Here is a 17,896-nt window from a genome sequence, read left to right on the forward strand (position 1 = left end):
CAACTGCTAATATCATAATATATAACATGCTAAAGTCAACTGAATAAATGTATGAATAGTTCAATTATTTTAAGCGTATTAAAGAAGGAACAACTGTTCCTACAATTAGTTTTTTTTTTTTGGTATATCTCAATGTCACTTTACCATTGAGATGTAGGCAGTATAAGCCAACTAGCCTCTGTCAAAAGTACTGATGCAACAAACGATAGCATATTTGGTCTAAACCCAGTTAATCTATTTGAATGGAAGTTCTTTTTTTTTAATTTTATTTTATTTATTTTATATTTTTTGTGAAATCTATATCCAATAAATCCAGAAATACGATGTTTACAAACGATCTTGCAAGATAAAAAAAGGCTGGTTGTAAACTACACACACACACACAAACACACACACGCGCGAATACATACCGGTATATATATATATATATATATATATATATATATATATATATATATATATATATATATATATATATATATATATATATAAGTAGTTGAATCATTGGCATTGTTATACCCTTTTTTTTATAAACTTCAGCTATTAGTTCAACTTTGTATTTCATATACCGATAGTTCCTGATATATTATGCATATCAATGACATAATAAGAATTATTAAAATGTGTGTTGTATAGGCCTACATGTATTAGGCCCTATAATGTTTTTGCATTTTTTAGAAATTCAGTAAGTTACTTTATACGAAATGTTACAGCAAAGTTTAAAAAATGCGTAGACGAAATAGATCTAAAGACATTGTAGGCCTACTTGGCAAGTAACAATGAAAGGATGGGGTAAGACAAATTTGGCCTGTGTTATAGTCGATCTATAATTATCCTTGACCTTCAGATGTGCTATTTAATCAACCCTAGTATGCACAAGGAGACGGCAGTCTTTTCATCATTATAGCAACTAGTCGACATATCGAGACACCGACTACACGCTAGACTAGGCCTATCTGACCAATCAACACAAACTAATGGTCAACTCTCCACCGTTTAGCGTTCTAGCCTGTTTATTTTAAGGCAGAAAGGGATGGGTGTGGATGAAAGTGTTACTGGTTTTTTTTCTAGGTTTGATCACCTGAATGCTCTGAGCATATAGCTTTAGTAATGTCAATGTATGACCTATATGACCTATAGACCAACGCTTCCAAACCATCTGTCAATTGTTTAACTATCTTTTTAAGTGAAATTATAAAAAGATGTATATCTTAGATTTTCCTATTATTAAAATATTAACAAATTATAGTTTGGCGCTAATCAATTAATTAAAAATTAAAACCACTAAATATTGTCATAAAACGCTTCAGATTCCCACTATAAACAAACAAAAACTAAGTACGGGGTGAGATGTAAACACAACCACGACGTGACTAGGAAGAAACACCCCATTAGATCATAAGTAATAATATGGTCTATCATCATTATCATCTTTCCTTTGCGTTCCTCATGGAACCTTGTTGATGTCCAAGAGCTGAGCCGAAGGCTCTTCGAGCTCTAAGTTTGAAAAAAAACCTGTTTGGACGACAAACAGTAAAAAAAAAAAAACTGTGAGAACACAGTTCTGTTTGAGAGAGACCCGAGTCAATGCCTATGTAAAACATTGCTGTTTCCAATGCCTTTGGCCCCGACGCATGCCTGGCTGCACATGGCCGAAGGCCGAGGGCACCGGGAGCCTCCGCCATTTTCCTTCGTTGTACCAAGCTAGCTGTGCGGGAACCGCCATTGATGTAACGGTCCCTTTGAGGAACAGCGCATGGATGTGGGACGTGTTCGTGGGGACTTTTTTACAACCCCGCCCGTACAATGGGTGGACTCTCGTCTACCCGTGGGCATCCCCACGGGAGTCTTGTGTTGCTACCCATTTAGCCTAGCCACTTCCTCTAATGGCCGTTTCCACGCGGGCGCCACGATGAGGCAGGGCAATGTTTGAACAATGATATGAAAGATTCTGGTTTCAAAAATAATTCCAATTTTATACCCTGCATTATGGATCATTGTACAAAGTTGTTGGCTGATTTCCCGTCTTTTATTTGGATACATTGCTGCCAAGAATCTCATGACATTAAAAAAAAAGGACTAGAAATTTGTGATCGTTGAAATTAGCGGTTGCTATTTATAAAAACATTGACCCGGACACAAATACACTCCTAAAATCTCGTGACAGTTATCCAAGTCATTATTTTAAAACTTACTTTTAACAAAAGTTACAATTTCATAAATCAATCCTTCCCTATACTTTTTTTTTCTACATTTTAAAATTATCTACTATGTAGTTCTGTAGCTTTGTCACTTTGAGATTCGAGGGCAAATTTTGACTATTCAAATGAGTCCCCGGATCAAAAAAGTTTGAGAACCTCTGTTATAGAGTATGAAAGGGATATTATTTTTTCTCTTTTATTTATTTTGGTTCTTGTTACTGGTAATGATTAGGTCTGTTGACAAATTGTTATACTTTAAATTATTATTACATAAATTGCAATATTAGCCTAGGCGCCCGAGTAATATATGTGTATGGGTGTATTTACTGTTTTATTATCGGTTTTAATGAGATACTTGTGTATGTGAATCGGCTGATCTGTAACTAAATCTAAGTTTGTACTTCATTGGGAAGTGTTGATATAGTCGTCGTTCACATTCAAGCAATCTAGAATGGTCAACCTATGTATCATCTCTTTCACATTTATATGTACTAACCGCTATCAGAATCATACTCTTTATCCAGTGTGTTGTTGCATTCACCCACACAAAGCCATTTGTCTACACAATACACTCAGCCCATCCGCATCTTTACACACGCCTTAAGGACCAGCACCCGAATTGCTCTTTCTTTTTAAAAGATGAAACGAAGTTTAAATAAAAACATTTGTAATACATGAAATGTCATTTGGCTTGGTTAATAACAAAACATGGATTGATAACTATAACAAAAATATTACTTTCTTTTTTCTTCACTTGAAAAAGAAAATGACTTGCTCCGCCTCCCCCATTTAGTCAAGAGCTCGCACCCCCTATCCCGAGCTCCGAATTTACGGCTGTGCTACACAAACTCACAAATATATTTATTTTTTTAAAACTAAAATTAGCACAATGAAATTTGCTTGAGAAATGAGATTCAATTTATTAGTATTCTTATTTCTATTCTCTACTATATGGCAAAGTTTTAGATCTAAGTATTATTTTTAAAGCGTGGATTTAAAGCTTAAGAAAAAAAAATGTAGGGGCCTCCACTAACTCAAATCTGGACATGCTTCTAAGAAAGTATAAAATTTTCGAGAAATTCTGGCTAGTCTTTCCAATGGTCTGTAAAGAGAAAGTAGCAATGTTAAATTAGTCTAGTTCTTGAAATATTGATAGTAAAATTACAGTTAAATTATAGTTAAGTTGTTTTCAGTTCATTTACATCGGTTATAAACTGAACAGTTTGCCCGTAGAGATAACAATAAAATAAGAAGACGTGTATGTCTATTGTAGACTGTGTGACTTAGAAGTAGTCATACAAACCGCTTAGTTTAACAGCTAGAGGTCATTCTTAATATGCACCAGGAATTTGTTTTTTCGAAGGATTTAAAATTTAAGTCGAATAGAATTCCTTTAACTGAGCGCCCTAAGTTAGTTTGGAAACATTCTTATACACATGTATTCCCTTTGCCCATTCCATTATTCTATAAATGAGATTGGACCCTAGTGCACTAAACATGTTATAACATTAAAAACGCGCAATGCAAAATTTTTGGTGTAGGTCTTTATAGAATAATACGTAATAGACATATTAAACAGTAGTGAGGGACGAGTCGATTATTTTTGAAGTTATCCTATTGTATAAACTGGCTTTTAGAGAAGAATTTATTTTAATTGTATAGTTTTCATCTTTGTGTGGAACTTCCTTCGTCACGTGGAACCTTGAGATCCCCGGATACAGTATGAAAAACACTATGTGAAATAACAGTGCTTGACTAGTCACCTTTTTTCAAGTTTAATGTACAACAACACAGCTAGTTTCTAAATGCTAGCCACGCGAGTGAAACTCGTGCACTAAAATCCTAGCCTATAGCACATGATAATAAAAACACGACCCAAAATACACGTGTCGACATGGCGACTTGAAACATTTGATTATATAAAATCATCACACACATGCGCATAAACACAAATACACACACACACACACACAGATACGAACAAATGAAATTATTTCTTATGAACAAAATCATGTTTTGGTTCTATGATGAACTAAGAGAGGCAGAACAAAAATTAATAATTGAAGAGACCAAGCAGTACACGTGCCCTAGACTGTTGGACCGCTGGGATACAACACATGATCTTTCGACCATCTTTCTCCATTCCTCTCTTTTGCCTTGGCTAGAATCTTTTTCAATTACAGGCCCGTCCATTCATTTACGTTGTCTTCCCAGAGTCCCATCGCTTTCTCTATCCGCTTTTTCCTTTTTTTATGGTACTGTTTAATAAAGGAAGGTCTTTGCAAGAAATGGGACCTTGTGATATGGCCATAAAGTTTAGTTTGAGTTGTTTTTTTTACAGTTGTAAGCAGGTTGTCTTGGGGTCCAATCGCCGTTGTGATCCTAATTCTTATCGGTTCTTTTGTGATGCTGTCTTTGTATGAGATGCCTAGGATCCTTGTATATTAAATATTTACCATCTCAATTTCATTGATAGGATCTTCCTCTCTAGTTCCGCAGTAGCGTCCAAGATTCACACACATAAGAATGTGGCAGTGACCAGGGAGCGTGTCGGTCTGAATTTTTTTTTGTTGAGGGCTATGCCTTTGTCTTTTTAAAGTTGTTTCGCGTTTTTCAGATGCAGATGCCATTTTTCTCCACATTTCTTCACATTCCTTCACATTCCCACATTAACATTCTTATCTTCACAATTTCATTTCCACATTCTTATATTCACATTCTCATATTAACATTCTTATCTCCATTTTTTCATCTCTACATTCTTATCTTCGCTTTCTAGTCTTAACATTCTTCACTCTACATTCGATGTTTTAGTATTAAACCAATAAAATGTGATTGAAAAGTTATTAACTTTTAATTTAATGTATTAACTGAACAAAATAAATAAGTATTTTAAAACATCATTAATAATGCAATGCAACGCGCACTCTGTTCAAACTCTTTCAGCATCTTTTGGGATTCGCGTAGGCCACCACACTTTGGAAAAACTGTGTTAGAAGAGACAATTTGCTGGTCGAGTCTAGATGAAACATTGAGGAATGTGGGAGGAATGTGTATGACCATTTCAAAAAGTGTAACAATTACAAAGTTGTTGTTTTTTTTTTTAGGGAGAGATCGTTGACCTTAATACCCTGTAGACTACACACGTTAGTCACGTGATTTAACTTTTATTACACTGTGCTAAACGAGGGAAATAGGGAAGATGATGACATTGACCTGATTCGTGTTGGGGTTGGAAAGTATCACATAACAAGAAAAAGAGAAAAAATCACTTACAAAAAAAAATAAAGCTTATATTTAGAATAATTTTATCAATTGTTTTGTATTAGTCATGTAATACAATTTGTAATAGATCTAGATTTTTCCAGACTAATAATAATAATAATTCTAAGCGATTAGAAATATATGTGAGAATTAACGTGTGCAGGCTTTTTACCAGACAGACAGAGTGAGTTGATATAAGCTTTAAAAAAAAAAGAGTTGACCTTCCATCTTTTAACAAAGACATCCAAGTAGCTACACATTTTTTTCAAATAAATTTACTAATATCTAAAGTTGCAAGGCAATAAAATATATGTTTGAGAAAATATCTATCAGCATTTAAGAAGGCCTTGTGTGTGTCTATGACATTCGACAAATATAATATAATAATACAATAGATCTATAATTTTCATTTGGGGAAAGTTCTATTTTTAGAGTTCGAACCAAGTTTCTTAATTTTTTTAAAGTATGACGTAGATAAATCAAAAGAGACTCGATCGGATAGGGAATTATCTAATTGGGAACAAGAATAGGCGCTAAAAATGGCATGTGTTAAATGAAAAGGGATTTTGTTTGACTTATTGTTACAAAACTTTTTTTTTTGCTGTTGGTGTACTTGTTGATGGTCTTGGCTACCACACTGACAGCGTGCTTGACCAACTCACCAGAAAGGAGGAGACGGCCGCAGTCTGGATCTCATAGATGTGATGGTGATGTGTTTGTTGTGGTGCGCCAAAGAGGTCATTGAGTTCATGAGGAGATATCATTTTTATTGCTTCACTCTTACGGTGTCTGTTTAGCTTTGACACGGCCTAGTCCATAGCTATATGACAGTCACTGGTACAGTTATATTTGTAAGGTGGTCCTTTCAAAGTAAGCCTATTTAAGAGCGGAGGCCCTTTGATTGAAGAACTATTCAAAATAGTGGTGACAACCACTGCTTGGTAGACGTCATTTATTTGTAGGCAGCATGAGTGAAAGAGGTACTTGCAAGACGGTTATCAACTTCTTAATGCATTGGTTCAGCAGTTACCTTCACATTTGTATTTTGTTTATTTATGTGAGACGTAGCTTCTTTAATGCTAAAAAGGAATACAAGACCTAGCTAACCCACCTAAATGTCTTTGAATTACTTCCTAAAACATGGGGTCTATTTTATTTTTAGAATGCACATTTCTTAAATGAAACGAAAAAAAGACATCACAACTAAATTCAATCATTTCTAGTTTATTAGCTTACAGGCCTATTAGTTTATAACAAGTCAAGTTCAATGCCTAGACACCCATCATTTATTAATGGGAAGCATTATTCAGATTGTCTTTAGAATAATCATAAAATATTTTAAAACCATATACACGCAATACGTAATAACCATTTGCAGCACTAATTGACAACAATAACAACTGAATCATAGTCCTACAAATAACAAGAAATAAAATGGCTGCCACTAGAATGATTGTAGGAATCAGGAGAACACAAAAGAGTTCTATTGTCAATGTACAAGTGTTTGAATGTAATAAAAAAATGGATTAGTAACAATTATGAATAATAACGTAATATAATATCATATACAAAACTGTTTTTTTTTTTTTAAATGTACTAATCACACAGCAAATTTAAAACTTAGTCAACAGGAAAGGCTTAAAAAAAAAAAACCGCCAAAAAGTGCTACCAAATATAATTTGTAAAAAATAAGTATTAAACAGATGTTCACTCAGCTTGTTTGCTTTCTTCAGACTTATAAAATGAGAAGCAAGACAAACTAAATGTAAATAAAACAAACCAAAAAGCAAACATAAAAAAAAATTAATTAGAGGTCCACAGAGGACATTTCTGTTCCCCTCCCCCCTTCCCCTAAAATTTAAACAACAGTAGTAGACATGGCAAAAATAAAACAATTGTTTCATGATTTTCCTGTCATTAATGTTTTGTATATTTGAGAGTGCCAAGTCAAACAAAAGCATAAAATAACATGAACTCTTTTCAATAAGAGGTAGAATCAAGGTGATAGTCCAGCCAGCGAAACCAATGTTTTGATGAAGCAAATTTTATCCAGCAAAACTTGAGTTTGTCTAATGAATGGAATAGTGACAAAACTATGTGGCCAAATTAAACAATTATAATCTGGACATGTAATACAAATGTCACTGGTAAACTTTAAGACCAGTTCCAGACAAACGAAGCAATGTGTGTGTTAAAATAAATAAAAGGATCTATACAAAGAAATAAACACTTACAAATGTATGAAAGAAGAGTAAAAAGACACAGAAAAACTGACATAAAAAATTCATTAGTAAAAATTAATAAGATATTGTAATATACAAAATTAAACTTTTTTTTTTCAGCTTATGCAGTAATAAATGTTTCTATGACAAAATATTTTTTTTCAGATAGAGAATAATTCCATTTAGAGATGATGACATAATGAAAATTGATCTATTAAAAAAACAAAACAAATTTAAGTCTTTTAAGTTTAATACTGATAGATAAAAATATGTATAATTGTCTTTTTTTTTTATAATAGAAAAGGGGAAAAAATCAAGATTTTAGTAACATCTCATTCTACCAAGAAGCAATTATTTTATAATAGAAAAGGGGAAAAAATCAAGATTTTAGTAACATCTCATTCTACCAAGAAGCAATTATTTCATACAGTTTGACTATTAGTTTTTGACAATCTTCTTAGCATTTCATACTGTGGTCAGGCCTAGGTGTACATGTTGATGGTAACTTTTTCGCTGTGTCTTGAGTATTCTAACAACTAATTTCAACTAACAAAATGAACACAGAGGCAATGCCAACAATATAATGAGACAATCAAGTGTGTTGGCGGTTCAAACATTTAATCTAATAATTTTTTTTTACTTTTTTTTTTTTTTTTTTTTTTTTTTTTTTTTTTTTTTTAGATAATTTTTTTTTTATTATTTTAGATAATTTTTTTTTTATTATTTTAGATAATTTTTTTTTTTTTTTTTTTTTTTTTTTTTTAAATTTTTTTTAGAGTTTTTTTTTTTTTTTTTTTTTTTTGGATAATTTTTTTTAGATATTTTTTTTTTTCTAAATTTTTTTTTTTTTTAATTTTTTTTAGATTTTTTTTTTTTTTAGATAAATATTTATTTTTTTTTTGGATAATTTTTTTTTAATTTTTTTTTTTTTTTTTTTTAATTTTTTTTAAATAATTTTTTTTTTTTTTAAATTTTTTTTAGATAATTTTTTTTTTTTCAATTTTTTTTAGATAAATTTTTTTTTATTATTTTAGATAATTTTTTTTTACATAATTTTTTTTTTTTTTTTTTGGATAATTTTTTTTAAAATTTTTTTTAGATAATTTTTTTTTTCATTTTTTTTTAGATAATTTTTTTTTTTCTAAATTTTTTTTTAATTTTTTTTTTTAATTATTTTAGATAATTTTGTTATTATTTTTTTTTTAATTATTTTAGATAAATTTTTTTTTTCTAATTTTTTTTAGATAATTTTTTTTAAATTTATTTTTCAATTTTTTTAGATAATTTTTTTTTTCTTTTTTTTTTAGATAATTTTTTTTTTTTTCTAAATTTTTTTAAGATAATTTTTTTTTTTTAAATTTTTTTTTAGATAAATTTTTTTTTTATTTTTTTTTTTTTATTTATTTTAGATAATTTTTTTTTTCTAAATTTTTTTAGATAATTTTTTTTTTTTAGATAATTTTTTTTTTCTAAATTTTTTTTTTTTTATTTTTTTTTAGATGAATTTTTTTTAATTTTTTTTTTTTTTAGATAATTTTTTTTTTTTAATTTTTTTTAGATAAATTTTATTTATTTTTTTTTTTAGATAATTTTTTTTTTTAATTTTTTTTAGATAAATTTTATTTATTTATTTTTTTTTTTAGATAATTTTTTTTTTATTTAGATAATTTTTTTTTTTAATTTTCTTTAAATTTTTTTTTTTTTAAATTATTTTAGATATTTTTTTTTTTTATTTTTTTAGATAATTTTTTTTAGATAAATTTTTTTTAGATAATTTTTTTTTTATTTATTTTTTTTTTTTATTATTTTAGATAATTTTTTTTTTTTTAAATTTTTTTTAGATAATTTTTTTTTTATTTATTTATTTATTTTTTAAAATTTTTTTTAGATAAAATTATTTTTTTTTTTTATTTTGTTATTCAATGTCACTAACCAAATAATTAAGTCCAAACTTTCTTGATAAACAAAACTTGACTGTCTCCAAAGACACTAGCATTATGAACTGTTTTCATTTCATATCAAACTCTTTTGTTTTTACTATGACATTATTGTCATTATATAAAACTTAATCAAAATACACAAAACAAAAACAAAAATAAACTTTTATCTGTGATATTGTAAACAAGTAAAGCCTAACAAGTCCTTTGACATATCACTATAGAAGTAGTGAATTCAGCACTAAATGTTAAGACACAACAAAGAGCTTAGCAATAAAATACTCATAAGGGGAGAATGTCCTAAAATTTGTGCTGATGTCAGAAATAGATGTCAGAAATAGATGATTCTAAATCAAAGAAAAAGAAACACCCAAAGAAAAATATCACATTCCATAGCTTAAATGTAAACAAGAAAAGGACGATATACCAAAAGTAAAGAAAGAGAAAAAAAAGTGAACAATGAGAGAAAATAAATATCTTTGTTTAGAAGTATCAGTTAATGCCTTTAGACAATAGAAGGAAGTTAGTGTATAAAAAAAAATTGGTCTCATTGGAGAGTCTGGTACAAAAACTTTTAAAACAAAGTGCAATGAGAGATAAAAACACGCAATTTCAGACAGCCAGGCACATCACTGTTGAATGTATAATTTGTAACATCTTGCCAATGTTGTAAGACTTGATACAATTAAAAATATTAATAGTATTAAAATTTTGTTGATGGTATAATTTCTGCTGTTGGAGCTGATCTCTGAGATTTGGTATTAATAATTACCAGACATATAAATTATTTCAGAAGTGAAGCCATTTAATAAATGACATATTGAATAGGATTCCCTAAGATGAAAGAAGTAATAAAACTACATAGTGGAGAAAGTGACTATAGAGATGGCCTACTTATAGGTCAATCACAATGAATTGAAGCTAGACTGAGTTTAGCATAAGGAAATAAATCATTAGTGCAAAAGTTAATTCACTTTAAAAATAAATTAAAATATATAGCAAGGAAATGAGCATCAAACACTTAGAAGCCTTTCTTCACAGGCCCACTTAGTTTTATTTCCAAATGTTCTCACAAACATCTGATGATTCTATCATTGGCTCTATCCCCACATGAAGTACCACCATTCAAAATCACTATATCACCACAGATGTAGTGGATACAGTACTAATTATTAAACTGATCTACAATGATTTTGGTAACTCATTGAAGTTTAAATATTATTGACTCCCCTGATAAAACTATATAAAAAAACGGGGGAGGGGGGTTAAGGGGGATTTTGGAAGGTAAATTTCATATGCACAAGATTCACATAGACTTGTTCAAATTGATTATTTATACTAGAAATAGAAAAATAGGTCCAGAGAAATGGAAAAATGTGTGAAAATCACTAATATTTGGAGCAGAATTTAACTAAATACATTTCAAAATTAGAATCTAAAGGTACTAATGTCCTTTGATCAAATCTCATTTAGATCAAAATAATTAATAATGTAATTTTTTTTAAAAACCTATTAAACAGTAAGCAGTTAGTTCAATTGAAACAGCTGGTAGTTTTAGAAAGGATGAGTTCATAGAACTGTTAGAATGGACATAAAACAACAAAAATAAAGTTTAAAAAAATACTGCTCATCCTCCTCCACACAATGCATCAATGGCCCAGGGTTAGCTTTGAAAAGTTATTCTAGACTTGTATAAACCATTGACAAATTTGATATAAAATGACAACTTTTGATTCATTGATTTAGTGTATGCTTTTATTTAGTTTAGATCAAGTTTCTATTGGCAGAAAATGCACCAATTTGCCATCATTATAATATGATTTTCCCTAATAGCAATGCATTTCACTTTTTCTATATGTGACAAGCATAATACAATCAGGATATGGTGAGGTGATGCTTACATAAACATTTAAAGTTTTACTATTAGTATAAGATAGTTAGAATCATGCCACACAAAAAAATATATATTCGCATCAATGAAAAGAAGATGAGCATAAGTAGGGAAATCAAAACTCTTTAGTCTTGATGTATCTGTGGCAATGATAGACAGTTTGTGTATGGTAGCCCAACTAATTGAATAGCTTATTCTAAGTGTAAAAATATACAATTAAAGTTTATTCTAAGTGGGAAGCGTGGTCGAGAGGCTAAGTACGCTTGAACTTGGCTTGGCTACCTATGAAGGGGGCTCCAGATGCGACACTCAACTAAGGCATAGTTGTGTTTACTGAGCGCCTAAAGGCAGCACGGAAAACCTTCTCACAGATACCCCCTCCCCCCTCACTGGATCACGAATGAGATTGGACCATAGCATTATGAGGATGCCATAGGCATGAAATTAGCGCTATAATAAAGCAATAATTTATTTATTTAAGTGTAAAGATATACAATTAAGACATTTTTCATAGAAATTCTGTTTCTCCTGACTTGCTGTAGTGGTGACGTCAATTGTTAAGTTTTTTAAATTTGAGATCAACAATCAGTGAGAATGAAAATCCTAATTGTTACATGACTTCAATTCAGATTTAAACGAATGCATTCCATAAAGGTCCTCATTTCTACAGATGGTGCACAATGATAAATGAAAATCCCTTTTTGTGCAATTGATGGTGGTCTCAGACCAAGAGCAGTGAAAACATTGGTTTGATGCACTGTTACATTTACCAAGTAATGCAATTCAAAGATGCTGTCTTTGCATTTTAAGATGATTTTGTTATAGTGAAATTTTGAATCCATGACGTCACAGGACTAGTTTACTGCTTGATTTAAACAAATGACGAAACAGCGTAAATGGTAGTCTATCCAACTTGATGGATGTCCAAACAAAACATTGTAAATGGTTGTCTAACCATCTGTATCGATGTCCGAATGATGTTTATCTAGCACAGTTCACTGAACAACTGAACAGACTAATTGTAAGTGATAGAACTGATGACTTGTCTGGAGGAAATAGAACTAAGAGAAGAACTACTACCAGTGCGTACTAGTTTCTAGAGATCTGGTTTTGTGTATAGTTGATGAGACAGTCATGTCAGAGCATTCATCAGAACTTGAACTATTTCTGTATCACATTTCTAAAATGAAATAAAAATATAGTTACTAAGTGAAGCAGAATTAGAGTTACTTAGAGCTAATAGTGAATAATAAAAAATATTTGACATTATTCATACTTTTTATACACATCTATTTGACTGCAAAATTACTTAAATTTTTCCAAGTTTACAGAGACAGCAGCTCATACATTATGACATATGGTTAACAAGTGTGTTAACCTCCCCCACCCTGCTGCTGATGAGGCAGATAATGAAAAAAAAAATACACATGAATTGACTGGCAGAAGAGACAGATGTGATTAAATATCCACTGTTGAATCTGCATAACATGTAGTTCGCAATCTTAGAGTTTTCTTGAATCAACTGTATCTGTAGGCCTCTCTGTCTGCAGCTGCACTTATTAGGCAAGATTCTACCATATTTGACAAGTGTGTCAACAAAAAAGCTTGCTTTGGCATTCATACTCTTCTGGCTTAACTAATAAAATGCAATGCCAGCATGTAAAACTGATAAGCTGCAGTGAATTCAGAAACAAAACAACATGAGATTCTGTAGACTCTAGCATACACTTGATTGGCTTTCTGTGAGTACAAGATCAACTACAGGGTGGCCATACTTTGTCATTTTTGCATTTAGAACAAAGATATGCTCTTGTACCTTAGTGAACTGATCACTCCATGTGACCCTCTAAGAGCCTTGCTTTGGGCTAAACACTTCTAGTTTTGCCAAGTTTCTTCCTCAAAAGTTGAGGTTTTTTTTTTCAGTGCATGCAAGCATTGACCTTAGACAAGCAACATGCTTCATTACACTCAAAAAGAAAATTTTGACTTGTCTGCTCAAACCTTTTAAAAAATTGGTTTGTCATTTTAACTTTTTTCTTTAAGCCATGTTATCACAACACCTTGAGCCTACATTATGTGTGTTAACAGCACTATAGAAATTGAAGATTTTTTTTTTTCAAATGATTTTGTTCTACTAGATGCGCGTCTTTCATGCAATAGATAAACCTTGGAGGTGTGAGGCCCCTAAAACCACAAAGCCCTTGGCAGTCACCTTGAACCATGCTGGGGCAGATGATATAAAGGTCACCTTGTTTCTATGACAGATGGTTAACAAGTGTGTGAAGTGACCAACTGTCTTCTGTTTAGAAGCGAAACACTCACTCTGCCACCATGCCCCCCCCCCCCACCTATACTTTAGCCCTCTTAATTTTCTTTTCTATAACCTGAGGCAGTGTTTGCTTTTAAACTCTCTAATTAGCTGCATGAATGTTTTCCTTCTTTTTCCCCACATTTCTTCTATTTTCTTTTGAGCAGTACGCTACAACAGACATAGCTGTACATCTCTTTAAGGAAAGTTTTCATGAAAGAGAAGTAGAGATGGCACAAGTTAGTATACCCCAACCTTTCACATTTTAACATGTGCTTTTACTTGAGGAAAAATATGCAGTATATGTTCCAGGCCATTTCAGTGTAGCCTCTTGATGTTCAAAGTTAATGCCTTTTTTTATTTTATTTAGTTTTTCAAATTTATTTATCGACAATTAGTTGGAATGGAAAGCAGGGCTGCCTGGTCACGTGGTATGCGCCCTGGACTGTTATTCCAATAATCCCTGGTTCAAACTTTGCCCGATGCCATACCCCATCATCCTGCAGGAGGTTAGGAAAATAATCTTCAAATCTGAAGGTACATCCAAAACAAATAGTTCCTACTTACTTCAAATATTCTGTCAGGGGAGTTGACTTTATTCTTCATCTTCCTGACAGTCTTCTCCCTGTCGGACAACCCATCAGGTATATTTGTAAACTTTGTCAGCTCTGCTTGTAAATTTTCTGCACTGCCCGTAGACAACAAGCCATTACCGCCACTGCCATCTTGATGACCAGAGCGATTGCTAGTCATGTCCTCCTCAGACAACACACCTTCAGAACTGAGAGTTGAGAGAGACTGGTGACAGGGAGGGTGGCTGCTTGATTCATCATCCTCACTAACATCTCCTTCTTTGGACCATGAATCTTCAGAGTGCTGTGGGGACAGTTCAAAATGGTGTGATCAAAACATACAGTTGTCATTTAGTTTGAAGTTATAATCAATGAATGCACTGTGGATGAACTTATTTTCTTAACATTTGTCTTTAAACCTAATCTAAATTTGTCTTTAAACCTAAAATCTCAGTTTTCTTCACAGATTTTATCTAAAGAGAAGAACTGACTACTAAGTAAGTATGGCTTCTTAGCAGTGTGGTCTGTGCTTTGGCTGTCATTACAATAGCCCTGGGTTCAAACCTGTCATCCTGCAGGATGTTTGAACTAGGAGGTAATATGCTAAATTTCTGAAGAAAACATTTAAAACAAAATCAACCCAAGACTTATAATTTATCTAAATTATGTTAAAGATTTTAAAAATATTTCATCAAATAATTTCCTGGCTCAGAAAGTGGTCAAAAAATTTCCTAAGTTGGCCCAGATTGTTAACAATTTGTCTAGTGCAATCCCAAGCTAGAGCTTATAAAAATAATGAATGATGATAACTAGAACAAAGTATTATGTGAATGAAAACTTACTTCACAGAAACTATCTGATATAAACTTTTCACAGGTAAATTATGAGTGAGTCTGGTGTGAATGTACATTTTGGTTTTCTATAGTTATAATGTTTTGTTTGAAGTAATGCACAAATTGTAAGACAAGTGTCTTTACAGATAACAAAGATTATTATTATTATTTCATATCCACTGTACATTGAACACTAAAACATTTGGCAAGAAAATATAGAATGTTTCATTTCTGACAATTTTTCTCACATAGCCAAATAATTGTGAGGTGGAAGGAAGCATCATCTTTAGGGTTTAATCCACAAAAGTGAAGGGGGGCAAGAGATCCTTTTTGATACCACCAGTTTGGAACCAACACATATGAGAAAGGCTCGACCCTTCAAAAGTCTTCAGAACAGGCAGCAGATCAACTCCAGCAGTAGCTCTAAATTCTGACAAACACAGCCCTTAAACCAGACAAGCATGCAAGAACCACAGCTCATTGTTTTCCCCAAACAACCACTAGCATATCACCAGTTAGCCTGCAGAGGCCAGCGACTGTAAGATGTTTCACAATGTTAGCTCTTTTCAAAACATTCAAGAGGGTAAACTCCCAAAAGTTACCAACTGGAGTTTGGCAGGCAATGTCCCCCATAGAGGAAGAAAGTAAATTTGCATACATTGCAAATACAATAATTATTCAAAGGAAGTATGTAATCGTTAAGATTTGTCATGTTCAAATGAAAGTTTCTAGATACATGTCTTATAAAGACTGCTTCTCCTCTTGTTTGGTGGGTGGTGGTGGTGGGGGGGGGGGGGGGGGGGAAGGGGCAAAGCCTACATACATTTGCAATAATTTGCCTTGATATCCCTGCTACAATTAAAAAGACATGGCAATGGATTTAAAATTTAACAAATTAATCTTGATTTCATATTTTCATAACTCATGAGGAGCATTTTCACCTTCAGTTTTTTTTATTTCAAGTGTTGTTGTTTTTTACAAACCAGATGAAATAAGAAAAATGATACAAACATACAAATCTATCATCTGTGATTTTTTAAGTATCCCACTAACAAACTATATAGGCTGAAGATTAAAATTCATATGAGGCTGTATAACCTTACAGACTTGAGTCTGTTTAATCTGACCGCACCAGGAAATGATCATTTTGGTGCTAATAACTGGCTGGTCCAATTACACGGTGACTGGTTATTTCATCCTGTCACTTTGGTCAGATCATTCTCAATTAAAAATGTTTTTAGTCATTGTATAATTTTGTTATTAAGGGTTTGCCTTTAAGCACTCATTTCATATAATATATAAATATTCTTATTTAGAATATTTTTTTTAATGTTTTGAACATGTTATTATAGTGTTTATAGTGTTCCCCCTATATATTGTAATGCAGGGTTTGTATTTAGTTATATAGTTTCTGTTTGTTGTAGGGATGTCAATATTATCCTGTGCATATTGCGTGATGTAATGACAAAAGGCCAAGGCATGGTGGAAGTGGGGAAAATCTTTTTAGAAATAGAAGTACAATTTGAATAATTATGATCAGGCCACTCTGCTCTCATAAATTATCATCAAAGGCCAAGTTGTGGTGGAAGTAGTGTAAATCTTTTGAGAGATGAGAATAGTTAGAATACTTATGACCATACCGCAGATAAAGTATCACCTGACTGCCATCTTTCACTTTATCTTTCTTTGTCAAACTTTTTTTCTCAAATATGTGCATGTCATTTCAAACCCTAATATATAACATTTTATTTATTCTAATAAATGCTGACTTCAAGACATATGCAACACTGGCCGAGAAATTAAGAACAGTGTACAGCAATAGGAATCAAAAGATCTTCTTCTGTACCTACTATCAATAGCCTATCTTTTTGATTTCAATTAAAAAGCAAAAACAATTTTTACATTGACATTATATTTTATTCTTATTTATTAATGTGTAATTATTATATTTATTATTATACTTATTATAATTATTATATTATAATGTGTAATAATAAAAATAAATATATGAAATATTGTTAATTTCATACTTTTTACAATTATAATTTGATGGATTAGAGAATGAAATGACTAGCGGATGAAATGACCATGGGATGAAGTGACCAGGGGATGAAGTGACCTGGAACCAATTAAATGATTATTCTATGTGATACAAGAACACTTTGGCACTTCAGTCCTGATTAGTGGACTGGTGTTTAACATTTGGTGCAATGAAATTTATATGGTTTATGTTTTTTATTATCAAGATGGGGATTATCACCGCTGACACTGTGTGGAATAAATACTTGAGTCATGATCAAACTACAACTTTGGAAGACTACCACTGACACAGTGTGGATCAAAGTAACAGGGAAGTCAGGATTTTACTAAGATCAGTGTAGATAAGACCTACACAACTACACAATAAAAATGGTCATTTAACATTGATACAATATTTTACTATACTAACCTTTGTATTTCTAAACTTCTTCGGAGTATTGGTCTTCTCTGGTGACTCATTTCTTTTTTCTATTCCACTTTGGAAACAGTTGGTCTCTAAATTTCCTAGCGTATTGTATCCTCTAATGTTTTTATAACTCCTTCCCTCCATCAAATCAGATTCACGAATCCTTCTGGAGGGGCTTCTATTCTTCTGTCGCCTCATATCCTGACTGATTGGGTAATTTAA

General features: G+C 31.5%; 1 protein-coding gene across 1 annotated transcript in view; it reads right to left on the minus strand.

The window, feature by feature from the left end:
- LOC106059773 (mucin-like protein) overlaps positions 1–17,888 on the minus strand; it is a 39,156-nt gene extending 21,268 nt beyond the window's left edge. The window contains exons 1-2 of the mRNA XM_056018504.1: positions 17,678–17,888; positions 14,391–14,699 (exon numbers count right to left, since the gene is read on the minus strand). Coding sequence (XP_055874479.1) covers positions 14,391–14,699; positions 17,678–17,872 — 504 coding nt within the window. The 5' untranslated portion in view covers positions 17,873–17,888. The remainder of the gene's footprint in view (positions 1–14,390; positions 14,700–17,677) is intronic.
- Between the last annotated feature and the right edge of the window lie 8 nt (positions 17,889–17,896).

This window comes from Biomphalaria glabrata, chromosome 1, assembly GCF_947242115.1.
Source record: "Biomphalaria glabrata chromosome 1, xgBioGlab47.1, whole genome shotgun sequence".
Taxonomy (NCBI): domain Eukaryota; kingdom Metazoa; phylum Mollusca; class Gastropoda; family Planorbidae; genus Biomphalaria; species Biomphalaria glabrata.